Here is a 27,740-nt window from a genome sequence, read left to right on the forward strand (position 1 = left end):
TCACCCAAATCAATTATTTTGATTTCACGAAAATCGTATAAAAATCTGCAGTAAAACAATAATACATACATGAACCATTTATCTATCGCATTTGATCGAAATCCTGGTCCTTTAAATACTTTGAATCGATACAGTGATTCCCCCATTGTTATCGTTCATGACTCGGCGAATCCTGCATTAACAATAGCAAATCAATTATTTCTGTTTAAGTTTGAACCATTTACTTTGGAAGCTGCTATTCGACGGTCCAGCGTTTCTCGCGTCCTCCACGAAGCCGCGCAACGGAAGTCAATCTTTCCACCACGAGTTGCCAATATACCGTGGCGTAGTGTGCGGTCCTCGGAAACTGGAACGTTTTCGAACAGATCCACGAACGCCGAGTTTAAGGTATAGGTAGCTTTCTTCGTAGCCAGCGATGTAGCAACGCGGCCGACAATGGTCTGTCGCCCCGGGATCTTTCGCGTCGGCCTCTGATACACGGTCTTTCAAATATTAGACCGCCGATTCCGGCAGAATCGGGGATTATTTCCCAGGTTCTGTAAATATTGATCGGGCTTAATCGGCGGGTTTGTCCCGGCGAGTCTTCGTCAATGTTTGAACGTTCACCGGGTGGAGAGCAGGGTTACCCGGAGCGCTTCAAGCTCGCGGAGAGCCACGAACATTATTACACGGTCGCGAAGGCGTGGAGGGACCTTGGTAAAAAGCGGAGCAGCCGAATAAACAAACGAAAGTCTAAGAACTTATTGGATAGCGAAAATCGATGGCTGTTTTCGAGTAGGATTGCCTGCGATGTAGCCCGAGGACCGTGTCGATACTTTTTACTGTTCATTCTGTACACGAATCATTCGAGGGAAACAAATTCTCAGAATATTAGAAATTGTGGGCATTAAAAAGCAATTAAGGTAATCCAGTATTTCGCGATAAAGGGTTCACAGATACAGATTTTTTAAATAATTTTTTAACAATTTTACAATAATTCGATATTGAATTCACAAATTTACAGCGTATATTATGCGCTTCACCTGGAGCGTGAAGCATAATTTTTCTCCGATTCGCTTCCCACTTCGCACTTTTATGCACTCGGTTGCATTCAGCCCCGCAGCTGTGGCACAAAAATATTCTCTCGTAGAGTGAAGCTATCTGGGCAGGAAGAATAAGTTCGATTTTTCGAAGTTCCAACGGCGTGCCGGTCTCATAACTTCGAGAAGGGTTAAACGGCCCGCGGCCGTGTTTCGATGAGCTGTATTTTTCCGCGTCTTCCCGAACGTCGAGATAAAAGGACAACGAGGCAGTCGATCGAGGACGGTACCCCTCCCCGCCGATGCAGCGAGCCGGAAAATTCGGCGACGTTGGATTAGCCCCCGGGAGCCGGGGATTAGCGGGCAGATCCACCCCCTAGATCACCGGGTCCGGCGTAACTCTCCCCTTCGTAGGTAATACCTGCCGCTTTAGTAACGACGTTTTGCAAAGTGGACAGGAGCGATCACGATAGTCCGCCTCAAAATACACGCGGCGATACTTCTCCCTTATCGCTCGGACGACATTCTTCTCGCCCCGTCATCGTCTCACCCCTCCCCCCTAACAATCGGCCTCTTACTTTCGAGGAAGTGGACAGCGATTCCTGGAGATCGATGATAAAGGGAACTGCGGGAAAATGTAAATTGAAGTGCACCTGCGTGCATTCGTCGGTGCAGACATCGAATGTTCATTTCCACCGCAGAGATAACGATAGAACAAGTATCAGATTTGCCTTAAATAGAATGTTTTAATAATTGCATTCTGTTTGCAGCGAATTTGGTTATTTGGTAGCTGAACGATGTTTGTCGTTCGGTGTACCAGCTGTTGAAAAATGAGAAATTTGTTGGCAGCGTGACGAGGCTTAAACCTGTGATTGAATGAGACAGCTTTTTGAATGGCAACGTTTTGTCCGGTTAAGTCATATTGTAAAACGTACGAGTCCCGTGACATTGCAATATTTATGGTCGCTGTACATTGCGGATTTAGTTGGGTGTACAAGAGCGATCAGAGGTGTTTTTGCTAAAGAGAGGTCGTCCGTTTCTCGCCGGCTCGTAAATTACTGGATTTGTGTCGGACACCTCAATACTGTCCTCCGCTGGCATTACTTGGGAATACGATCTTCGGATACGACCTATAAGCCACGAAGAAGGCGGTCCACTCTCAGTCTATTGACACTCCGGAGTTTTAGACGAGTTACTAATGGGTCAATGATCACCTTGAACCACGAGCAACAGGCACTTAAATGCCTGACTGTAATCTCATCGTTTAACACGTACTGTGCGGGATAACAACTGTAAAAATGACCACAAAATCACAGTAATTTAATTAATGAAATTGAAACCGGGCTGTTAAAATTTATCCGGGTGGTATTTTAACTCTTTTTCGTTGTGCACATGCGACTAGAATTTAGTTTAAATGCGTATGTGATTGTTTAAAACTTTAAAATCCCGAAACATCGCTATAAATTAATTTTAAGTTATTCTTTCTTATCCTACTGCATTATAGTTATTTTCAGACCTCTTAATATTAGCTGCAGCCTCAAAGAATCGAAATGAAAAATATGCAAACAAAGAATTAGACTGTCAGAAATGTTAGGGTAATAGAAAAAATATAACTTCCTCGAACGGTCTAACACAGTCCACTTAACAAAAGGCGTCCCTGCTTTCTCCGTCTCTGTAACCAGATCCTTCATGAAAACTGTCTTTGTTCTACAAGATAGTGGCGTGACATCGGGTCACCTGTCATCCTAACTTTCTAAACACATGCCAACGAATGCAGCGTGGCACTTGAGGGGCTACGCAAGCCCTCGACTCTGTCATAAATTAACTGAAAGCGGAGCAGCTTCGAGATATATACCCTCGACTTCCCGTAAAAACAAACTGTCGTTAACAATTTCTTAATGATTTTAGTGGATATCGCGATCCAATTAAGAATAAAAACTAATAAACTATCGCTTGGAATGGAAATCTATCGCGGATGGAAATTTAAGCAGCCGGATTGCGGAGAAAAATAGTGCAGGTCTCTGGAAAGCGAGCGTGGAGAAGCAGAAACGCGCGGGCGAAGACAAGGGACCGCGGCGAGTGGCGCATCATTATCGTCCGTCGTTCGCCACCCTTCCCTTATTTAGCCTCCGCGCTTTTCTCCGTACTTTTGCCACTTATGCGCCGCTCATCAGCACCGCCTTCACTCGCTCTTTGTCCGCCCCTCTGTGCGCCGTGCACGCCGCCAACCCTTGCACTTTCTCCTACGCGCCCGCCGCGCGTTCCACGGTATTATATGCGCCCCGACGTCTCCCACGTCTCCGACGTCCTCCCTCGCCGTGCCCCGTTTTCCGACACCAGAGATTGTTTTAATACCCCGATGGGCAGAACTGTGACCCAGTTCCGTGTCGGTGAATACAGACACGGGCCCGGCCACGTATTCAAAAGTCGGCCGGAGGCACGTGCGGCAGTCGTCGCACCGCCTGCAAAACACCCCGCCAACTTCTAATCCTTGCCCGACAATTATCCTCGAATAGGAAAACGTTCCTGGATGTGATCCATGGTGTCACGTTCTCTGGAGAACTTGGGGCACCGTAGTTTTTGCAATCGGAGACCAATATTACGCAAAGATGCATATACTGCGAGATTCGATCACCAGATTATTATGGGCCTCCAAGAATTTTTATTACTTGAACTGAAAGCTATTCGAATGATTTTTATATAGTATATTTTTCTAAAACTTTATGAACGCTTAAGTAGGGTAGCGACACCGTTTACTGTATCGCAAATGTAAAAAACAAATCAAAAGCACGTGATCATTCCATAGTAATCAACCTTGTTACTCTATGTTTAAATAATGTTCGATGAGGCACCTTTAACGCAATAACCTTTTCATTTATTTCCATTTTTCTATTTATTTAGGAAATCAGAATTCAATGCTGTCTTCGCCTTCAACAATCTAATGTGCAGTCTAACGATCGCCAAACAGCCTCGACCGTGCGTCCAAGAATCGTGGCAACCGGTCGCAAAAGTTCCTCCGTATTCATAGTGGTTTTAGAGGAACGGGACGCTGTGTAGGATCTGTAACGCGAGAGGCGATCAAGAGCAAGCTCAGATTTTCGGGAATGAAAGGTAACACTCACCTCCGGATGATAATTCACGTAACACTTGGCCATCTGAAAGGCCTTATCACACGGATCGACCCCGTCTGAAAACAAACGACTCGATGAAAGTGCACATCCGTCGATGCGATCGCTCGGATACACGGGGGCCGTGCACTTACAGACGGATTTGCATTTATTAAACAGCTGTTTCGAGGACTCCTGCATGCTCCTAGGTATGTGTCTGAGCGCACGTTGCACGTCCACCTCTGCTTTATTGTTCAGGATACCGTGCTTCACCATGAAACACTTCATGTAGCACTTCAGCCTGTGATCTTCCTGCTGAAAGTCGCCGGCCTTCAACCTCCTCAACGCGGCTAAAACAGAAACGAAGACTTTCTGATCTCTGTCTGGTAAACTTTGTCGCACATACACAGTTTAATGAATTCATCCAAAACTGCTGCAACTATTGATCCACGTTATTTCTTGCTCATTAATTTTGGACAATATAGCGATTTTCCTCGGAATTTCTAGGGTTAATTTATCGAACTAGATTTTTCTCGAAAGGTTCATTGGACTCGGACAAAAGGGAAGTTCCTCAAGAACTTTTCGCTGCAACAGATTTCAGCGTTCTTACGACGAAGTCTACTAAACTCTCGAATGCTTGATAGATTACCCCAGGTGACCTTCGACTCCCTTCGACAGTCTCTTCTGATGTCCGCATCGCTCGGATCCTGGAACACAGGCGGATACATTTGTGAAAGTTCTGGAAGAACAAATATATGTATTTCTCCCTTCGCTCACCAATGAAATTACGATGATTGCTAAAAGAAACGGTAACAAACGATGTCCAAACATGCTGCACCGGAATCTTGAAGATCATGCGCGTCGGTCTTGCAAAATACTGCCAGCCGGAAGAAACCGAAAACGAGCCAGCGGAAGTCTTATCGGCTCGATAACCGATTGTTGTTCCGTATCGCTCGAATAAAAGTCGAGATTACCGACCACCAATGCAGAGGCTGCCGGTCGTTTATCAACGATAAATCACGCTAGCGAAATGCAAAGCGACTCGATAACGAATAACTGGAAGTCCTCGTGTTTCAGCCACGGCAGCCGTGTTACACGTTCGAATAACCGGATGTCGGCGTGCACTATCGCGCATCGGACTTATCTTCCATCCTGTCCTCTTCCCTAATCGGATTAAGAAAATCAGCATTTCCCGTCGGCCGATCTTCTCGAACCCGAACATTAATCATAATCTTGTCAGGTGCTATCGACGATCAACGAGATGCACTAAATAGCGGAAGCGTGGCGTGTTATGCCACGGAAGCTTCCGGTTCACCAGCGCCGATGAAAGTGGGGCGCTTTTTTTTTCTTCGGGAGAAAAAGAAGCCAACAACTTTTTCGGCGAGATCGATACGATTTCTTGCAAAGGTGGACTCTATCTTCTATTCCATAATTTTCAGAAAACAGGAAACGAGCATTTTTATATTTTCGAACAAATTATGCAGTCGTTTGTTCTCCGTCATGGTGACGAAGCAATAAATTGTTAACACATTTGCGACCGGCAAATTTTTCCCGTTACCTAACACTGGATATTGACGAAAATAACGAAATTCTGAAGCTGGTTGCCCCAAACTTGTATCGTTAAAGCAAGAATAAAAATGATAAAGTTTGTTTTGAAATACCGATGTTGCAATTACGCGTTATTTGAAATAAAAAGATTTTTATAATTTGTATACATGCTGTGCTTGCTTCAATATAACTTGGAATGATGTGAATTCATGTCAGCGGACGCGAATGTGACAAGAAAAGCCAGATAACAAATACGTGATTTAAAAATTCCAGGAACTGTTTTATACGTACGAAGATTCTGTGGACTATTTTTCGAGCATGTCACGTACAGATCGATATTCGAAACATAACACTGCGGCACTGACTCATGGAGGATCGTTTTAGTGACGGTGAGATCCGACACTCTTCTGGATAAACATACAGTTTCATGGTGTTGGCCGTCGTCTTTGTCCGGATATCTCCAGTAGTTTCGAGCGACGCTCAGTTTTCCATTGATGGTGATCGCGTGATCTTCGGGGACAATCATGAGAACAAAGTCGCAAAAGCAACGATCAAAACTTCACAATGTTTTTGAAACTACTGATCGTGGTTTCCTTTACTGGGATTATATAACTCAAAAGGTACAATCACTGCCTGAGGTGTGCAAAAACCATACTATTACGACAGTGAACGTTTATTGCGTCAACATTGCAAAGAAACACAAGACACGTGGTTGGTGGAGGCGTTCCAAGAAGGGCAAGTACTTCGAAAATTTTTCTCTTGTTTCACAAATATTTTCTATTCTTGAGATTGTGAAAAATGCTAGAAATGAATAAATCTTTAGAGTTTGAAAGGTATGGATTAATGGACAAAGAACTGGATCATATATCGAAGTCTTAAATACTAGAAAATAAAGAAAATGTGAAATAAAATTTCACCTATTAAAAAAATACAAGACAATTCTTTAATACAGAAATTCTCTATCTTGTACAAAATTTTTTGATTGAAAATATATATTATATATAATAGAATACGAAAGATAAAAGGTATCAAGTATTTATTCATGTAAGAAATATGTGAATCATTTGTGACATATTGTGATGATATTGGGATGCATATTGGGATGATATAGAAATTTATGTTCAATACATTAGTGAATGATATACGTGGTCACGTGCACCTTTCATTCTCAACTACGATTAATTCATTTCGAAACACTGTGAAACGATTAATTCCTTTTCCATTGTTCCAAAATCGAATCCATTCATTTAAAACAATGTAGAAATACCTCAGGAGTACAATAAGCCAAGTAAGTACTGGTTATACTAAAGTGCAAAGCCAAGATTTGCACCATCGACTGAACATTCAGAAAACTTCTAAGGTGATCCGTGTTTCATTCAATTTTAAGTTCCGGCGGTTATGTATCCTCCACAATGAAAAGAAAGCTCGAATAGGCGAAAGTAGGGGTAGGGGACGCATCGCGGCAGCCGTTAGTAACCGCGGGAAACTATTTCTGGAATTCCCCGAGGAGGATTGGAAGCATGAAAATAAGACGACGAGACGCGTACATATATGTATGTATAGGAAGGCCGTGGGCCATGGTCTGTCTTCGTCTTCGTCGCACCTGAAAGTTTTTGCGCATCGTTAGCCCGATTCTAGGAGAAGAGCGCTTTCCGGCGGACTAGAGGCTTTCAAATCGACTAACCGCGCCACACACAGTTTCCTTGTCGCGTGCGCGGTACTCTGCGCAGTCAGTGGGTCCGTGTCCGTGTTTCGCACGCTGGATTGATCAACGAATAGAAATTTTCGTTCGTTCGAACGTGCATTATTTTTATTTCACGGTCGATCGGAAGTCCGCTGATCGACTCCGACGGTGTCGTTTGCTCTGCGCGTCAGTTTCGCTCGGCTCGATTTTTCCAACGGCAATACATAGTCCGCGGTAATCCGCGAAGACTATCGTCGCTCGGAATTAGGTTATGTCGGTCGTTGGAGGTAGCAGAAGTGGCGCTGCGTGCATCGCTACACGAGTATAATTAAAATCAATGTGACAGTGCAGTGTTTCGGGAACGTACATTTCTCGGCCGTGAGTTTTCCGCCGTTCTAACATTAGAAAGAGAAATGTCGAACGGACTGGCAATGCTGAACAATAACAAGGGAACCACAGAGACAAGTATGAGATTCGCAGAACGTTTTCTTTGATTCATCTTAACGCGTTCACCTCTATGCGGTCCCCGCTTCGAACCTCGTGTCTCTTGTTGTTTAGATTGCAACGCGTCCTCGGTCGATGAAAACGCGACACCCTTTCCAGCGGACCGGTCGCAGGAGATACACATGATAGGGGTGAGGTTTCTTTTATTGTTAATTGCAGCTATTTTTTAAGCGAAAACCCTCAGCCCCCTCCACCAAGCATTATTAACCATAACTCATTGTCTTATTCAAAGATGGAGCAACCGAATATCTCAAGGCCCATGCTGAAAAGGCCTGCTGATTCTGAACCCGAAGGTTAGTGGTCGATTCCACTGTCTCTTGCCATGGTATCGATGTTAGTTGTTTTGCATGAATATATGCTGTACTTTCTGTTAGAAACAAGCAGAACACAGATCACCTTACGAGTCTTTCAGGTTCTAGATCTTTGGTGCTAGGGAGAATGCGTCTGACACAGAGCTAATTGATTTCTATGTCTTATTTCACCAGGTACCATCAGTCCAAAGAAACGCCACAAGAATCCTCAGCCAAAGAATGCGGTGTGCGCATTGAATGATTTGAAGACTGGGGCTATATACAAAGTAGTGGATCAGACTGGTCCTACTCATGCTCCGATATTCACGATTGCGGTGCAGATAGATGGCCAGACTTATGAAGGGAAAGGACGCACCAAGAAGATGGCCAAACATGCGGCAGCAGAACTGGCTCTGAGGAACATTGTTCAGTTTAGAAACACACCGGAGGTACACCAAGCAATCAACACCTGTCAGCCTTCCATGCCCCTGGAGCCTGACTTCACAAGCGACGTCACGGAACGTGACAATCACCTAGTAAATGCTTTTAAAACATTGACGCAGGAACCGAAGAGCCCTAACAAGTTTTTAGAGAAAGGACCCGTGGCGCTGATCAACGAACTGTACCCGGGCGTGGTGTACAAATGCGTGTCTGACAACGGCGAGAGTTATGCGAAATTCACGATATCAGTGACCATTGATGGTGAGACCTTCGAGGGCACGGGTCCGAGTAAAAAGCTAGCGAAAGCTGCGGCGAGCAAGGCGGCATTGGCTAAATTGAGGAACGTGCACAGCTCCTCGTTCTGTATACCGCTTCCCGTTCGCGTTCTGCCTAACTTCTCGAGTAGCGGCCACTGGCAAGACCAGATGCAGCTGCCCCAGATGCTGGCCGACAAAATCGGGAAAATGGTGAACCAGAAGTTCAGCGAACTCATACAGTCCAAACCGCAGCACGCTCGCCGCAAGGTCCTGGCTGGTATCGTGCAGACAAAGGGCTCGGATGCTGAGCTCATATGTGTGACGACCGGTGAGAGCCTCCTCTTTCATAATCAGGGACAATTGTTCTTCATTGACCCTCGATGGTCCTGCATGTATCCCCAACCTGAAGATCTCTGCAAAACATTGACTTGCTTCTTTCAAAAGGGACCAAATGCGTATCCGGTGAACATCTGAGTGTCAGCGGTGGTGCTCTAAACGACTGTCACGCGGAGGTGGTGGCACGAAGGTGTCTATGCGAGTACCTATACAAGCAGCTGGAGCTTCATACAGAGGAGCGAGCAGTAGAGTCCATTCTGGAACCCGCGAAGAAAGGCTTCAAGCTAAAGCAAGGCATTCAATTTCATTTGTACATCAACACTGCCCCTTGTGGAGATGCTAGGATCTTTTCACCACATGAAGAAAACGAATCTGTTGATAAACATCCGAATCGAAGAGCCAGGGGTCAACTGCGGACCAAGATAGAGTCCGGGGAGGGAACGATACCCGTGAAAAGTAGCGAGGGTATACAAACATGGGACGGCGTTCTCATGGTAAGCACTGTACATGCGAGCTGTACTTGAAGTACACATACTAGGGCTGTAAATAAAGTTCGACCCTTCGGGTCCCACCAAGTATTTTTCAACTCTTCGGATATTTGTATCATCAGGAACTAACGAGTGCTTGTTTTTTTGCTTGTCGTTTCAAGGTTCATGGACATCGTTTAAAATCATTGGTAAATTTTTATGAAAGCGAGGACATCCTCGATTGCGACAATTCGCTACAGAAGGTAACAATAACATTCGATTTATTATATACAAAAACAAATCTATTTAAATATATTAGGCGAACTTCCTACATTGATGAGAATCATAACCTTGAAACGAAAGGTTATCGAAATCGAGGATGGGTTTCTCGTCACTTTTCTACATTTTTATTAACTTCAACTTAGAACCACTGAACAAACTTTGTTTGCAAAAGATCAGAAGTATTTTGATAGTCGTAACAATTGTCCATCCCGTTTTAAGTATTTGAGATCTATAACACAGAGATTATTGAAGCGATGTGGGCAGTTATTGTAACTACCAACGTATTTCGTTTGAAAAATCAAGGTTTTAACTCTTGTGTACGCAATCAACACGGTACGAATAATTTCGTAGCTTTAATGTTACAAATTTTGGTATAAGTTTTTATTTTGAAATTATTCACGGATGTAAATGGGTTCTTGGCTATCTCATTGCCCCCACACGGGTTAATCCGGCAGAAGAAAAATGATCGTTCGATTGTTCTCGATGAAAGTGATGTCCGAAAAGTCAGAGACGGTTGGTGAGACCCGAAAGCGTGAACGTTGGCGGTTTCAGAGCACTAATAGAAACCGTTTGCTTGAACCACCAGGGCCAAAGACTGCTGACGATGTCGTGTTCGGACAAAATAGCTCGATGGAACGTACTTGGTGTGCAAGGTGCACTTCTAAGCCACTTCATCGAGCCAATTTACTTCCACAGCATCGTTTTAGGCAGTCTATTGAACCCAAGCCACATGTACAGGGCGGTCTGCGGACGTATCGAAAATACGATTCAGGGTCTGCCGCCGCCGTACAGACTTAACAAGCCTCTAATGAGCCTCATTACATCCTCGGAAGTTAGGCAGCCAGGGAAAGCGCCTAACTACAGTGTAAATTGGACTATCGGTACGTGAGGTCGGCAGGTGGGGCCAATTAAGAAATCTCACTGTAAATATTCTATGCGCTCCTTAGGTCAGGCGGACGCCGAAGTAATAAACTGTACCACGGGAAAAGACGAGTTAGGCAAACCGTCGAGGATATCGAAGCAGGGATTGTTTAGACGCTTTTACAACCTGCTAGGTAAACTCGATACGATCGACGATGCGGATCAAAATCAGTGTCGTCACTACCTAGACGCGAAATCTTCCGTACAGAACTACTCGGTGAGTACTTCTATAGCTACTAGACTGTGGATTTTATGCATTACCAACATGAAGATATAAGATCAGTGTTACCTTGAATCTATCTAAATTATTAAAAGAAAAAAAAACAATGCCTATCTTACAAAAGCATGAGTCGGTTAAAAACATTGGAAGGCGATCAAATATATTGGAAACTAGAGAACATTTTTATTCGTAATTATTTTCAGTAAGATTACTGCAGTACATTTGATTAAGTAGAAACAATTAATTGCATAAAGATCTGCAGTCCAGTGATATATATGTGACCGTGTACGGTCACGAATCAGTGGTTTGTCATTGTTCTCTTACCTGTTTTTTATGGGATAGCTTGCCAAGCATCAGTTAAAGGAGGCTTTCGTAAAGGCACATCTGGGGAGTTGGGTTAAAAAGCCGATCGAACAAGACATGTTCGAGGTCGATATCTGACTAAATCAGAGTAACGACAAACCGGCGACAAATGACATGGACTTTCGGGTGACAGATTATGTGGTTCCTACTGCAAACTAGATCGCTCGTTCAGCGTGTTATGATATGGCAGAATGCGGCATCAGTAAAGCATAAATCGTAGGATCTCACACGTGTTTCACCTTTCACTTTGCGTTGGGTGATATATATATTTTATACATACATATTGTATGTAGCATTCTTTACATACAATATGTCGTCAGAGTGTGTATGTATCGGAGGAAAAAGAGACGATCAAATCTAAAAAAGATGGAAGAAAGAGTACGAGAGCGAAAGAGAGGGAGAGAGAGAGATGATGCGAGAAAGGGAGAGAGAGAGACAGAAAGAAAGGGAAAACGAAAAAATCATCTAATCTGTTTTGGTCTTCAAGCCGTCGGAGGTTTTACTATTCGATAGTTGCTCAGTTTAAATAATAGGGTTTATCATATGCGGCACATTTCGATACTTCGAATTTTAATCTTACATCGTTTTAGCGTAACGTCAATTTCGACAGACTTTATAGACTGGTAGTAGATCATGCAGACCAGACAAAAAGAGAGCCAGGAAGGGAGACGGGCAAAAAGGAAGAGGGTGTGAGGATAGATAGGGTGGTGGTTTCACGTAGTGAACAAATGAATTTAACATTATCAGAATGTATTCGAGACATCTGTTTTCGCGAAGCAAACGATTGTGCACATATCCGTACCGTCAGTCTTCTCTTTTTTCCAAAGCATTTCGAGAACGACGAAGAACAATTTTCGATTCAGCGTTCTCACGACATTCCACTCATTTTATAATCGCTCTAACGTATAGCGAGGAAAGAGTTGATGGAGAACGGGGGAGGGAAGCTGAAAAAAAGGGAAAATCATTTGAAAGGGATAATCCCGAGATTTTACTCGTGCCTGCAGTATTTTTTTCTTAGGCGTTATAGATATATAAAAACAGTGATAATAACATGCATGACGTTACATCCCCGAAGGCTGTGACCGAGTATAGAGAATCGTTGACGTGCAATTAAATTACTTCGTTGCGGATGTCGACGAATCGGAACAGGAATCGATTCCTTGTCGGCGTCACGGATACATACATTCTAGTAGCGGTATTAAAGATTGAAGGGTCTGCGCTGATAGGGAGGCAGAGAGCCCCTTTACGCATTTCGTACTTTCACGCCGTGTGAAAGTATACCGGTCTCGTAACATCACTGCTATTTAAATGCCCGCACCTTCCATTTCATTGTATCGTTATTAATACTTTTTAGTATACCTGTACCTAAAACTAAAACTGCTTCCTTATCGCAGCCCCTTCGATCGCGATCGGTTCTCTGATTAGCAGATTTAGTCATTCGCGAAACGTTTGCCAAAGAGATGTTACTGTCTTCAAGCTGTGCGCAGGGTATTGTTTCGTACAATGTTCGATTTCGTTTCGCAAATCGTCGACAACGAATCGGCCCTCGACAGTTCGATGTTGTCACCGCTGAGTTTTCATAGGAACATATGGGAAACTATAATATAGTATGAGTGATTTAGGATCGACAGGAATGAGTGCTTGAATGTATTATATACGAGTCAATAAGTAAATTAATGAAGTACGTTACGGTTACTAGTTTAGAGAATCCTAAGATCATTGCCTCACTGTGCCAGTTCTTATATACAAATTCGTGCAATTCTGCCGTAGTGACACACTGCCCGGTGTCGGTCCAGTTTTGCGTGAGAAATCTCGACGGCCCCGCGCAAAAGAAAAGTAACAAGAGAAAAAACATAGAGAGAAAGGTATTGAGAGAGAGAGAGAGAGAGAGAACGTAAGAAAGTGAGAGAGAGAAAGAGATGACTCGTGCCGTCGAAAGAGCTGCTCGCTCTAGAACAAGTATTATAATCCACACATGTATTATTAGAAGCTAGTCACTTCTGCCGGGAGTGATGTCGGTCGGATAGAGCGATTCTTCGGCATTAAGTTTAGTACAAATCTCTTAAACGTCCTTTGTTTCGACTATGTCATATTACTGATCTCTTTTGTTAACTTAAGCATCACGTACACTAACTCAGAACATGTGAGAAGAAAAGACAAAAAGAAAGAAAAAACGGCAGCTACCAAATACGCAACGATGCCACTGAGTTCTGCAAAACCAAAAACGCTTGTGTTCGCTTTAGTTTCTCAGTGTCTGAAATCGATGTCTTAACTGTGTCCACGCTCGTTACCGCACCTGTGTCGCCTAAATACAAACGATTACAAACGTATGGGGTGGTGCGTTATCATTGCTGGTTGCATGGATTTACACTTTGACGTTCGCACTTGTGTTATAAACACATTTCGCCAGCATTTGCTTTCTAGCTATCAATATGACACGTCACCCTGCGCCGGCAAAGTGTTAAATTTAATCAACTCAACTGTATCACTGCTCGAATCGGTAGCATACTCAACGTCCAACGATATTTGAACAGATATCGAACATCACAATGCGAAATAGGTTGAACATATAGAGCGCAGTAACGAATGCGGACATAGCTTTGGTGTTAAAATTACGTGTGCCATATTAATCATTCCTTAGTTTCCTCACTAACCTCGTAAGCCTCAAATAACTGACGAGTTCTGTAACAGCCGCCATGTTTTCTCTTGCCGATCGCCGCTTGCTTCTTCTCTTCACAACAAATGTCGTACATGGAATCTAGTATCTGCGAAACGACGATAGTGTCTGTTGACGAGAAACGCCTGAAAAGTAGACCGACAAAGTTGCAATGGAAACCGGAAGTGATCGACTCGATAGAGAGACCGAGAGAGAGATAAAAATTAGAAAAAGGCGTTTTCTCGGTCGAGCGTTATAATTTTCATGGAGCCGTTATGGTAACGATGACGAATGCCGATATATAACAGAGCACAGCCAGACACAATTCACACGCCAGGTGAACACTCGGGCCAGAGAGGACGCGTTATCGTTTTTTCACGAGTACCGTCGTGTCAGTATTTTACATTCTTAGGGTATAGCGTTTTTATTCGAGTAGAAGATAAGGGGACGCGCGGAGGCCGCGGCTTTCTCTCTTCCGTAATCAGTCTCTCCGTGTCCACGCCGTGTCCCGCCGTACACAGATTCGATACAGACACACACCAACACGGAAACGTCGCAGTTTCTATATTACATATTGTTAAGGACTAAAAAAAAATCATGTACACAGAGATCTATATATACATATAAATATATGGATACATAAAATGATATTACAAGAAGATTACAGCGACACGATACATATACACACAGAGAGGAATACACCGTTTATAGCGGAACCACTTAGTGGTCTCAGTGATCAAAACCTGGAGTGAGCAAATATAACTTTAGCATTAACGAAGTTAAGGTAACAAAAACAGACAAGAAAATGAATACAGAAACACGCTAGCCCTAGTCTACTTTGACTTTACACCGTTTTTCTCGATTTTGTGCCCCGGAGGGTCTCGTCGCACCGGGGAGGAGCCCATAGTTGTAGAAAACATCGAGCATAATACGAACTTCGTAGTCAGCTAGAGTTTAAGCTTGACTAGTGCCTCTAGTTGTAAACTTCTGTCCGAGCAGAAATTAAGTAAATTACGATAGAGGAAAGGATGACGAATAATAAACGTTTATTTACCAAGCGTCTCGTTCAGCGTTTACTATCTTGCTTGATAACGTCGTCTCCCTGTTTCCTAGTCCGACTATCACTATCCATTTTACAATAATTACAGCTTGTGGGATTTATTTGCGAACCTTGATTTGCTACTAATTTGATATATTAATTTACTTTCGTCAAGCATGTTACTATGGTTTTCGAAATTCACTACGATTGCCTTTTCTATGCTCGAGTTGTCGGTTTTAATGCTTTAACTACCGTAAGCCTGATTGTAGGTTTATACGACGTCCATGGCTGTATTCACGCGAAGCTTTACTTATTTTTGAATCTGATTGTTTGAAATGAATATTAACACTTTTATTGAATTTTATTGTAAATGTCTAACCATTTTATTAATCGACTGTTAGATAACTAATCCTGGATTATAAACCCTTTTGAAATGCAAAGGTTAATAAAGGAAAGTTCAATATCTATGTTAAATGTTCATTTCAGGAGAAGGTCTTAGATTATACTACTGCTAATAATGGATTGGATCACAAATAAAGTCACTATTCCTGTTGAGAAATTGTTAAAAAATCCTACTAACGACGAATCGTTTGCAAACTACGAAGTAACTATCTGTTACTAATTATGAAACCTTAAGTTGATATTGTCTTAACAGATTTTTGTATTAAAGAAACCTAAATAAAATTGTTGGAACTACAGATAGATGCCCCTACTTGAAAGCAAACGTATGACTAACTACTGTAAATATTTGCTTGTGGACGTATTGTACCATTCTTATAAGGATTGTGTGCGCCATTTGTGCATGTCGACAGCTGGTCGTTAATTTAATCTCATTTTAGTCAATAAATATGCGTTATTTAATTTTAAAAAATCAATACATTACAAAGGTTATAATTAGACTCATTAAACATTTCCATTAAATGTAGAAGCCAATTTCCCTGCATGATGCACCACTTGCGAGGGCAGTTGTAAACTATATGCATGCTGCAGAGAGCAGATTCATTAGGATTAAGGACGATTGAACGAATGTATTATATAGCGGTCTAGCAGGGAACATACGGAATAATGGAAGCCTGTTTTTTTTTTCTCAAACTGTATATTAATTACATCGTTACTGTATATATTACTCTTCTTCTGATAATCGCCTATTAATAGCGCTATACCTATAGTACAGCCGTCGTTATCGCGCTTCGCACATGAGTCCCTCGGCAGACCTCGATTCATTGAACTCATTACCGCCGATGAACAGGCTCTTCAGAATTTACACGTATTCTCATTGAAAAAGATTTGAAAACCTACACGGATCTGCCTTCTTCCAAAAAAATTCATCGCTGTCTTTTCGAATAGATTGCACATTTATTGCTTCGTTTCTCTTCGATCTACTTCGAACTGGCGTTACCTACGAACCTACTACCGTATTTACCGAAGTATCGTAACAATTTTTAAGGAAGAAATTTGTATTTATTATAACAACACGGAACGGAACGATACTCCGTCAGTCTTAAAAAGCATCGATAGCGAGCTTCCTAGAAATCGTTCGAACGATCTTAACACGATTCGATCTCTCCCGCTGATAGTTTATTGATAGCGAGAGCGCCGTCCACGTTACCTGGCGAGACGAGGCGACCACGTGCGAAACGTTTTCCTCCCCATGAACGCGCGTTACATCTATCCCATTCCGCTCCTCTTTCCGTCGACTTAACTCCTATATGATATGTATCAAGTTTTCAGATGTTGTTTTCTGCCGTTTTCGCGTGTGTGTTTATAAAAAAAAAGAACATGTGTACGTATGTGTCTCGGTGTAAGTCTGGGTGAAAAGTATGCTCGGAAATGAATGCTGGCACGAAGCGATAGATCGCGATCGAACTAGACACCCGATAACTATAACTCGCTAGCAATTTTCGATTGTTAAAGAATGTCCGTCACGATTGTTCTCTCCCTCGATTCTGACGCGCTCTCTGTACAATTTATCCTCTGTCTTTTCTTCCTTCTTACCTCCGACCAGAAAATTCGAAAAGTAGTTTGCTAGTTCGTGTCTACGTGTTTAGGGAAGACTTCATGTGAACGTCGTCGAAGCATTGTCCGGGTGGTGTAATCGTCGTGTCCCGGTGTGTTCGGACCGAGGAGAGTGGTCGATCCTCGCGAGCTTGCGTCAAAGAACGTGAAAAACAAATCGGTTCTGATCTCATTCCGTTTATTTCGAGCACGCCTTTCACCGGCGTTTCACAAATCATCTGTAGGCAAACCGACGTGTACCTTTTGCGAAGCACAAACGGAAACGCGAGCGTCGATCGCTGACCGATCAGGCATGGGCAATCATTTGTGATTTTCTTTTACTTTTCAGAATTGTCAAATGTACGAGAAGAAAGCTCGATTCGACGAGATTCAGATTCGTTCGAAAAGCTACCGGCACAACTTCGAATTCAGGCGCCATAGCCCATTGAAACAACTTTAACGAGATATTCTTAAAACGTTTTATATTTTCTACTGTTTTAAATTACACGTACTAATTTTCACTTGGCCTAATCCATTGTCAAAGATTCTCATGTGCCGAACATTCTTCTAGTATATCTTATGCGATTTCCCCGACGAGATGTTTCTTTTCTTCTGTTAAAACCACCCCTCGTTCGAATGCACCAATCACACGCGCGTTTTCGCCACTCTATCGTACAGCCAGCCGTTCCACAGCGGAGACAACTGCATAATTGGTGGAGGCAGCGCGCGTGGAAGAAGCTCCGTTTTTATAATTCCCGCTCTGTGTAATATTGCTCGGATAGGTGTTGACTTCGTTGCTTACCGAGCTATAGTATTTGCGCTAGGGTGCGATCGGTACCCATGTCTGATCTAGAAGCTCTCGAAACAGCGGCAGCTAACAGCGGTAGCTAAGGCGAGTAACAAAAGTGTTAACAGCGGATCAATTCCTAAACGTTCATGCCCTAACATCTACAGCGACGGTTAATTCGAACACCTATTGCCAGCCTCGTAGCTCATGCGCATGCTTTCGTAAGGCAACGAGGATTGATCCGCGATTGGGCCGTTCGGTTTAAAAATGTCGCAAGAGATTTTTACGTGGTTGGATCGTTCGAGTATAGGATTCGACGTTCTCTGGTGAGCGTGTCGAGTACTACAATTCGCAATTATTGATCGTGCAGTTAATCGATGTACAATGTATAGTTTTGGACACATGTTTCGTTTCATTGGACTTACAAAATACGCGGCATAATCAATTTAGAAATACTTATCGTTTCGATAACGGTGACCTTATATTTTATCGAAAATTCACCAGAGAAAATCCGTTGCTCGCGCCATTTTGAAAGCGAACGGCTCCCGAGTACGAGTCGCGACGAGAACGCTAACTACGATTACGTTTAGTCTCTAAGTCTACTCAGTTTCGGTGGAAGGTGTTCTCGAAAATGTAGCTCTGATCTCTGGTGTAGTTCACTTCGGCACACATACACACACGCACACTCACACTCTCACGGTTCACCGTGCGATCAGTACTGATCTGTAACAATAACGAGCTGGATCGCTCTTTGATGTGTACGACGATATGCCTTACATTTAGCTTTAACTTCGATATGGTACGTAGGTACAACGTAATCTCTAGCTTGTGCCACGGGAAACCTGATTTCCCTTCGTTTACCGGTTCTCGGGACTCGGTTGCGCAAGGAGGACCCTATTCCCTTTGATAGTCGCACCCCACTGCCTGGGTCCGCTTTGACTCAGCCTAAAATTTTGCATGGCTTTCTAGATAGAAACGAAAATAATGCTACCGTCCCAGATTGACAGTTTCTATATTTTAAAAACTGATTAATCGAAGAATGTTGACATTCTTAGGAAACGTTTGACTAGGAAAGACTGTCTCTACTTTGGACATCAACTATTCCAAGAAAAGAGTATAATCCGTTTCCTTTTGTTTCTAAAACGATCTCTCATTCGCGTATTTCTGTCACTGGTTCTGTTTCATTCTGTTATTTAAAGAGATAATCGAAGAGAATGGAAGAAATCGAGAGCCCTCCCCGGACTACCGGTCCCGTGTCCACCGGCGTCACCGTCTCCGAGTAATCGTCTTCTATAATTCAACAGTATCATACACCTATCACGAGAGAACGTGTCTGCTTACATGGTAAAACAGTAGGATACGAGCTACTTCGATAGAGTCTCTACCCGATTACAAGTGATACGTTTTACAGATTGCAACACGGAACGAGCAACGTTCAGCCTAAGAGAACAGAAAACAAGGGTTCAACGAGAAACACGGGTTTTTTAAATATCCATACGAGAGAAAGAGACAGGGAGAGGTGGAGGAGATAGCGAGGGAGAAGAATTATTTACAAAGAAGTGTTGCCGATTCTCGTGCTCTTTCCGTCGACGGTTTCAGTCCCTTTGATCCCGGAGGATTCCGAGTACACACAGGCGCGCCAAGAGAATCACGATGAAACGAGAAGCAGAGTATTGTAGATACACAATAATACATCGAGGAGCTTGCACTCGCGAAGACACGGCCTTGTTCGAACTCCTGCAACCGTGTTCCACGAAGTTCCGGAGGATCCTGAAGTTCTTTTTTTTTAAACTGGCAATTCTAGACCAACATCAGCGACACAAGTGGCAACTCGAACGACACCGTGGAGTGCAAGTTCGTAGGATAAATAGTTTCGTTCAAGCGACCTCGCGGATCCTGTGTTGTGCCGTACTACACGTGTCAGGTATAATTAAGTATAGCTTTATGTCGCGAAAGGTGATCTGGTTACTCTGCTGTACAATCGTATTTTCACCTGGCCGGAATGGTCCGCGTCATGCGCCACCCTCTTTCAGGGTCCCCGATGGACATTCGTATCGCATCTGGTAAGGAAACTTCAAATAGTTCGTTTTCACGTATTTGGAACTGTGTACATTTTTCAGGAGGCTGCCGTGGGTGTGTCTTCATCGGCTGGTTTCGACATCGAATTTCAAAATATTAAAGCAATAAGGTCAATAAATAATCTGACTGATTCAACCTTTCTGTACCTTGCATATCCCGAACAATCGTCTAAAAATTAGACAGTTTTAATATGTTAAGTCCGATGGGAACAATCGTAAACGTTTTTCTATTGTCTGATAATGTAAAAGATTTAAAAATTTCAATTGAAATATGATTGCTGTATGCAAAACAGTATAGTGAAGTTTCAAAATTTATGGTCAAGATAAATGTGGTACATTTTTGTGGTTTTGTCTAAACAAACTCTCAAAATTCAAATACTACCCCAATTCTCCTCTTAATTACAAATAGAGAAGGCTATTTAAGACAATTAAGTAATTGGGGAATAAGAGGTTTAAAGTTTCCTTACCAACCACATTACCATTACAGGCAATTTACTTCTGTTAACAGGGCTCCACCCGAGGATCCACCGATAATTCGAAAGCACCCTTAATCGCATTTAGAGAAGCACACGCGACAGGACAACGCCGTCGCGCTACCACCGTGTGAGAAACGTCGGTCTCTATCCTCCTGGTTGTTTGCTTGATCGAGGAACTTCCGTTTCCGCGTACATCGATCCCACACCTCGGTGCCCAATGGATCGCGATCGAATTTAACACGATTACACGCCAACAGTGTTCCGCCGGTTGCGTGACCGTTATGAAACCGACGGTGATAGAATAAACTCGAAAAACGGGTAAACAAGATAGCAATCCGAGCGTATGGCGTCTCGAGTACCAGGCACTTTCGAATCGTCGGTCAGTCTTTTTCGCCGATCCCTTTGGCTCGGTTAAAAGTGCTAGAACATTGTAATACCAGGGCCGAAAGAGGACAATCGAGGGTGTCGACGATAGATCAACCGAACAGGGCCCCGTTCGATAACAAAAAAAAAAAAAAACGAAAAGGTTTTAGGCTTGCGATCGGCTTCATAAGGGTGCAGCAGACGACGATCTATGCCGTATTTACAACAAACGCGACCCGACAGGGCACCGACGCGCTACCGAGTATAGTCAGCTGGCTTCCGAAAGGTCCTGCCGGTGTCTTATCGAACCTGGTGCTGGTTCTTGGTTCTCCAGAGAACGAGCCGGTTGTCGACCAGCGTCCCATGATCATCCTGATCACCTCAGGCAGGATCGATCGTCCAGGACTGTTACCATTCATAGTCGTGCAGATGGAAGGGGTTCGTGCATGGTTGTTGAGCGTGTAGATGGGTCTCTATCGGCGGCGGCTTGATCAGGTCCAACTCATTTCGGTTGATCACCTCACTGTAGAGCTGTCGATCAGACAAAATCAAAATGAGAACGATCGCCGATGCTACGCCGAGAAAGAGATTGTATGTTGTGAGATTCGCAAAGAAGCCTTGTTAAGGGATCTTGGATCTCTTATGCATGTGTTTTCATTAGAAAAATAATGAAATAAAATTGAAAGCAGCTAAAAAATTAAAATAAAATGTCATTCGATCCGTGGGAATTTGCACTCGGCGCAAAAAGATCTGCAGTCTGCTTGTTAAACAATACAGAAAAAAGATCGTTTCGTTCAGAGAGTATAGCCTTGCGTAGAAGTTTTCGTTTGCTACGGACGCTTTCCTCGCGGTACGTTCTAATTAGAACGGTTTTACTAAACCTGGAAGCTCCTACGGATATACTCGTCCTCGCCTATGCCAGTCATACCGTAATTATATCCACCTCCGCCGCCGCCGCCACCGTTCAGAAATGGATTCGTCGGATTCACGGGACCTGAAATTGAAAGACAGCTAGAGTGGTTACAGGAAGAAATAATCGATTACTGTGATTAGATACAACAAACGATGGAATTGATAAAGCAAGATCTGTTGCGTGACACTGATTACGATTCATTGGCACTACAACAATCTGCAATTTAATTAAATAAATAAAGGGAATGCGAGTTAGCTGATATAGGTGTTGAATAGAAAACCCTGTAAAATTGAATCAACCACCAATCTACCGGGAAATTAATTTGCGTTCTCTGAACAAGATAGAAGACTACATCATGCTAATCATGTTAATTAGGGTTTACATGGTGCTTCGAGAATCTCACCTCCGTTCACGCCAGGTACACCGAGGTTACTGCCCGTCGTTTGATAAGTGGCCCCATAGCCCGTGTCTTGATTAGCTAGCTCGTGGAGACGGGTGGAACTAAGTGCCCTAGGTATAGCGTTGCTTGGAACGCCGTGCGGGGCCAGGTGCGTGGCCTCTGCAACCTGGTGAGGATCCTCCGTCTGCGGCAGATCGGACACGAAGCCGGTGTCCTTCCTGTAGAAGTTGATGAACACGAACCCGGCGAGAACAAAGATGCAGGACAATCCGTACGCTCTAAATGTAGCGGTCGTGCCTGGAGAAATCGACCAAAGCAATTATAATTAGACACGATTGACAGTAACGGTTTCAGCTACGTAGAGCTTTATAAATAAAAAGGTCGAAATTTTTCTCTCGGCAAACGGATGTTAGGGTTCCGCGCACGAGAACCTCGACCAATAATAGAGCAATCCCTCATGAATATTGTAAGCCGAATCAATATGGAAGCACTCGCATCTCGGAGGGGATCAATAAAGTATTGTCTCTGGAGTCAGACGGTCGATGAACTACCTAAGAACGAGGGTTGCTCTGTTTGGGACACTGGCCCAGCTCCCGGCAACGAAACCACGCCTACATCGAATTGCGAAACTATTGTTCACGTAATCAGCGTTGCTGAGATAAAATAGTGGAGGGTACTTATAGCAACGATTAGCTCGTATCACGAACATTCCTCTGAGATAATTTCGCCACTTACCGTAAGCATCGACGAACATGCCACCGATTACAGCGCCGCAACCCCTACCCAGACCGTGATGAATACCTTGCAGCACACCTTGCGCGCTGGTTCGCAATTGCGCTGGTGTATTGTGGGCTATGTAGCTGCAGCACGCAGCCCACACGGCTGCGTGGGTGATGCCTTGGATGAACTCGAAAGGCAGCACCCACCAGGGCGTCGTCAGCCAGGAAATGTAGAGGAAACGGAATATGTTTCCGCCCAGCCCCATGCACAGCACCTGTAATAATTAAAACAAACAGACTTTAAGTGGAACAAATAACATCCGATCGCGAAGAAAGATATTAAATCGTATTTTAAGCGAACCGACCAATTAATTGGTCAATTTCATGGATGGACTACCTTGACATGGCCGATCTGTCGTATCAGCTTGAAGCTGAAGAAGTACGCGAATATCTCGGAGATATGATTGATCACCGAGGCGACACCAAACAAAGTTGGCGATCCTCCATAATCCTGAAGATGCCAGAAGAGGAAGGTGAAGATGAGTCCGATGCCAAAGCCCATGAACCAGGCGACGAACAGGAAGGATGCGCACTTGACGTCCTTGAACGTCTTCAGCACTGTCACCCACTCCGGGATCTCTCGCATCGTTTGAGCAAACATTTTCGTCTGAAAGCGTCGACCGCTCGTTGGCACAGTTCCAAGAACCCGAATACGTGTGAAATCAGAACAGAAAGTAAATCAATTTCGTACCTTGCCTTCCGGAGGCAACGGCTTCGGGTTCACCGCAGCCGATGAATCTTGAAGACTCGGTAGATTCAACTGTTGTGACAGTTGACTCTGCAGCTGTTCCTCCCTGGTCGGCTCAGCCGGGGGTTTCACCACCTCCTGAACAGAAACAGGAGGATCTGAGCCGTTCCCATCTCAGCGGATCTCATTGTCCGAGTCTCAACGCCGTCACTCACCGGCTCTGTTACTACGATGTCGTACATGAAGTTGATCTGCGTAGCAGTGATCAGAGCTGCGCCCATCAGGACGCTAAAGATCGCGAAGCAGATCGTGTAGTTCTTCTCCATCATGTCCGGGCCGCAAGGGTGTTCCGGGAACGCGGTGCTGTGATCGAGAGCGATCCCCACGAAGAACATAGCCAGACCCCAGCCCAAACTGCCGAACATTCGCTGGTGGCCGTACCTGAAAACGAAGTTGAAGCTCGAGGCTCCGTGGACTAGCTCTCGGGTTGCAGGAAATGCTACCTGTCCGCGTCTTCTCCCAGCAAAGTGATCACCGCCGAATCTGCTAACGTGATGGCAGGTGCCGCGAAGAATTCGCCGACTATCACCAGCAGTAACAGGAGGAAGAAAGTCTTCTGAATGTCCTGCGAAATTATTTTTGAAAGGTTACAGGTAAGATCTAATTACCACTCTTATACTCCGAGCAGAAATTAACACAGATTTACTGATAGTCTGTAGACGATGGAGCTGAACCGCGGCTTCACCCATCCCTTGTTCTCCGCGGCATCGTAATTGGCAGCATAGGCGACAGTGTGTGGACTCTGACGGGAGTGCGTTATCTTGGCATAGCGTTTACTCCGGTTCAACGTGTAAGCACCGCGCTTGGTCCTGGCTACGGGCATCTCGACGTCCTCTTCGTCTTTGTCATCGTTCACTTCTTCATCTTCTTCGTCCTCTACAAACTCTAATTTGCGAATATTCTTCATCGGGTCTTGCCGAGAATGTTCAGTTTTCGTTTCCTGCGACGCCGCGTCCTCCTCTTCGACGTCTCGCTTCACCATGATCTTCGTCGGAGGCGGTTTTGCCCTGACCTTGGTGTGCGTGTACACTTTTTTCGGCGGTCTGTCGTCGTCCAGGGGTTGATTCTAAAAGAAAAGACACTCTAGACAAATGGACAGGCCAAAAGTGAGAATTGAACTGTCACGCTAATAATAATCTGATGTAGCTGTATATCCAGAAGAAGAGAAACGCAGCTGAACTTACATTGAGGAACCGTTTGTACTCGAGAATATCGGCCGGACGGTTTCTTCGTTGCAACGTCTCGAAATCTATGGTCTTGGCCTCGGAGTTGGCCTCGGTGTCTTCGAACACTAGCTGTTTGTACTTGAGGTCCTCCACAGGGCTGTCTTCCGTCGTGAGAACATCCCTCCGGACCCTATTGCTTTCGTGTTGGTTGTTATTCTGGTCTGGGATAGTTTGCACGTCTCGTGTATTCATTCTAGATCTTCTCCTGATCGTCTGCACGGGGTTGTCCTCTTCTTTCCTCAATCTCTCGAACACCACGTTCTCGGCGACCTCTAAACAATCATCGTTGGCCGGATGGTATAGATCCTCGCCGCTGATGGACCTCTTGACCATTCGACGTTCGGGGTTCGACGCTTCCAGGTACAGGCTCTTGTTCTTCGGTACCAAGCATGATGTAGCCGGAGGCTGGATGAAACCCAGGGGCAGGGTGAAGATGATCCAGCAGGAGAGAGAGGCCAGAAGTATCAGCTTGCCTTTCTGCCACCTGCGACGGAAAATGGATCACTGGAAATCGATTGGCCCACTTTTCTGCGAGTCGCGATCCGCGAGATCGTCTGTTCTTGAGAGCCGAGGACATTTTCTACCCTTGACTGGGTAAATCGATAGGAGTAAACCTACATTTACTTTGCCGTCGTAATCAGATATGTCGAGGATAGGACGCTCCAGAGATAGTCCTCCGAGTTCAGCAGAGATTCATTTTAATCAACGAATATGTTCGAACAATTTCGACGTTTAGAAAGGAGTTTAACTTTGAAAAATAAAAGTTACTTATGAGGGCATATGGTACACCAGTTGCTCCTTCAATGGCTACCATTAGCATCGAATTGTTTCTACATTTCAGTCCCTTCGATAAATCATTTGGAAATGTCAACTCGTGTGAATCGACTGAATGTGTGATGCTACGAACGGACATATTGTCACAGCCAGTCTTTAATTATATAACTCATTAATATACAAGTTACATGTAAAGCTAGGTTCCCAAGAAGCTGTGCAACGGGACAGATCGAAGATGAACGCGATTAAAGAAAGAACGAACTGTATAGTCTAATGATATGTTAGCTCAGGGTAACCAGACGTCCTTGTTCCAACAGTCTCACCTGTCAGCCAACGATCCCCAGAAGGGCGCGCTGAGGAACTCGATGAAGGGCCTGAGGCCGATGAGGAGGCCGCACTGGCCAGCGTTCATGCCCATCTGCTTGAAGTAGACCCCCATCAGAGGGAACAGAGACCCGAAGGCCGAGTAGAAGAAGAAATAGAACGTCTTGACGGTGAGCAGCTCCTGGTCAACGGCCCCGAACAGGTACTCGATCACGTCGCTCTTTCCGCGGATCTTATGGGTCGCATCCTTGGGTTCCGGGTACAAGTTAGGGTCGACCTCCCCGGCGGCATCGGGGTCCACCATGGGCCTGGCACCAGGTACCTGGGGCAGCGTCCTCCCGCTGCTCTGCTGCGTTTGCGGCACACCCTCGCCAGCAGCCCCGTAATCGTATTCCTCGTGTCCATAGTTCTGCATGACTGAGGACCGATCTTAACCGTCCCGAGCCTCTTCTTCGCTCTCGTCGGCCAACGAGACACTGCCGGCCACTGTCAGGACACCGGATCACTCTCTTTACCACCGTCGTCGCGTCGATGGCGACGATCTATCCCAGACCTTCGAGCTAGCGGACGGTCCGTTCGTCGTCAGCGGATCCCGTCTTTTCGAAATCGCCAGCCACAATCCTTTTAGACGAGCGTCGAATCGATGGCCAACCGTGTGGCACCTTTCGCAAGCGAAATCGATAGTCCTGCCAGTGCGCCCGCGCAACTTTCCACCCCCGCGGACACCCCACTATAAGCCCGATTCTCTCCTTCTCTCTCCAACTATCACGGTCGCTGGTCGATCCTCCCTCTCGCGAGCCAGAAACTCGCCCCGAAGATCTCCGTCGCGTTGGAATATCTACTTGGTTTCGACGGGTCTAAGAGACCACAGGAAATTGTTGCGTTTCGAGCATTCTCCTCTCTTCTTCGGCGCCACTTGCTGCTAGCTCGGGGTGTCTCCGAGTATTGGCGCAGCTACTGACGACGAGGCGATAAGAAGTTGATCGAATCGTCTCGGAAACGAGCACTGTTCGAATAACGAAGGAAGTTGCTCGGGTTTTAATTGCATCGATGTACCAGTTTCAATTTCCTCCGACTCTGTTCCGTGTTCTGCTCGCGCGGTTTATCACGGACCGGACGTCCGGCTTCCGAAGCCCGTAAGCAAGATGCCACTGGCATAAGCTCGCCCGTGAAAGTTCGTTTACTCTTCTTCTTCGTTTTGCTTCAACTCGTCCCTCGATCGAACACGAGTGCATTTAATTTTAGTTCGATGTCGGCCGTGAAGCAACCGCGAGGGATGTTTCGTCAACCGATATTCTTTAGAATATCGAAAGAAATGATTTATCGTCTGACATATAATACAGGGTTCATGAATCACGTTTAATTGTAATGATCGCGATTATATTCTCTGCAGAAAATATTCGGGAACAAGTAGTCTCGTGTGCAGATAAGCTGCTTAGTTACGAGATTTGGATTTCCTGAGGTTAAAGCTCAACGATCTGATATCCAGACGTTATTTCCCCGAATTTATTACAATCATCCTGATTCCTGTTTATTTTATCGAACGGTCATATAATTAAATTCTGGTAATTACAACTTAATCGATGGACTTTATGCACCCGGTGCTTAAAGTATTTTCGATCCAGTAAAACCTGTTACAGCAATATGTTTTTAAAGAATATTTCAAGAGCTTAAAATTTTGAAGAATATGGTGGTACCATTTTGTTACGAATTTCTAGTGGCCAATTTATGATGGACCCGTGT

General features: G+C 44.5%; 3 protein-coding genes across 7 annotated transcripts; 1 reads left to right on the forward strand and 2 right to left on the reverse strand.

The window, feature by feature from the left end:
* Positions 1–3,951: 3,951 nt before the first annotated feature.
* Obp9 (odorant binding protein 9) lies at positions 3,952–4,957 on the reverse strand. The gene is made up of 5 exons (XM_078197245.1): positions 4,904–4,957; positions 4,776–4,833; positions 4,282–4,476; positions 4,142–4,206; positions 3,952–4,079 (listed from the first exon to the last, which is right to left on the reverse strand). The coding sequence occupies exons 1-5, from the start codon at positions 4,955–4,957 to the stop codon at positions 4,053–4,055; spliced, it is 399 nt and encodes a 132-aa protein (XP_078053371.1). The 3' UTR covers positions 3,952–4,052.
* Positions 4,958–7,371: 2,414 nt separating this feature from the next.
* Positions 7,372–21,294, forward strand: Adar (adenosine deaminase acting on RNA). 4 transcript variants are annotated; one of them, XM_078177027.1, is made up of 10 exons: positions 7,372–7,823; positions 7,917–7,993; positions 8,095–8,155; positions 8,348–8,601; positions 8,716–9,178; positions 9,295–9,680; positions 9,836–9,916; positions 10,522–10,816; positions 10,883–11,073; positions 11,419–21,294. In XM_078177027.1, exons 1-10 carry the CDS (start codon positions 7,772–7,774, stop codon positions 11,515–11,517), a joined length of 1,959 nt encoding a protein of 652 aa, XP_078033153.1. In that variant the 5' UTR covers positions 7,372–7,771; the 3' UTR covers positions 11,518–21,294. The 4 variants fall into 4 exon arrangements, with proteins under 4 accessions (XP_078033153.1, XP_078033152.1, XP_078033149.1 ...); XM_078177026.1 differs by having other exon boundaries at positions 7,373–7,823; positions 8,348–9,178; positions 19,116–20,159; XM_078177023.1 differs by having other exon boundaries at positions 7,373–7,823; positions 8,348–9,178; positions 11,419–15,153.
* Positions 21,226–26,647, reverse strand: Jef (major facilitator superfamily domain-containing protein 6 jef). 2 transcript variants are annotated; one of them, XM_078177022.1, is made up of 11 exons: positions 25,997–26,647; positions 24,858–25,383; positions 24,320–24,739; positions 24,117–24,238; positions 23,829–24,054; positions 23,617–23,751; positions 23,263–23,532; positions 22,882–23,140; positions 22,150–22,443; positions 21,762–21,827; positions 21,226–21,364 (listed from the first exon to the last, which is right to left on the reverse strand). In XM_078177022.1, exons 1-11 carry the CDS (start codon positions 26,410–26,412, stop codon positions 21,354–21,356), a joined length of 2,745 nt encoding a protein of 914 aa, XP_078033148.1. In that variant the 5' UTR covers positions 26,413–26,647; the 3' UTR covers positions 21,226–21,353. The 2 variants fall into 2 exon arrangements, with proteins under 2 accessions (XP_078033148.1, XP_078033147.1); XM_078177021.1 differs by having other exon boundaries at positions 21,715–21,827.
* Positions 26,648–27,740: the final 1,093 nt, after the last annotated feature.

This window comes from Augochlora pura, chromosome 3, assembly GCF_028453695.1.
Source record: "Augochlora pura isolate Apur16 chromosome 3, APUR_v2.2.1, whole genome shotgun sequence".
Classification (NCBI taxonomy): Eukaryota; Metazoa; Arthropoda; class Insecta; order Hymenoptera; family Halictidae; genus Augochlora; species Augochlora pura.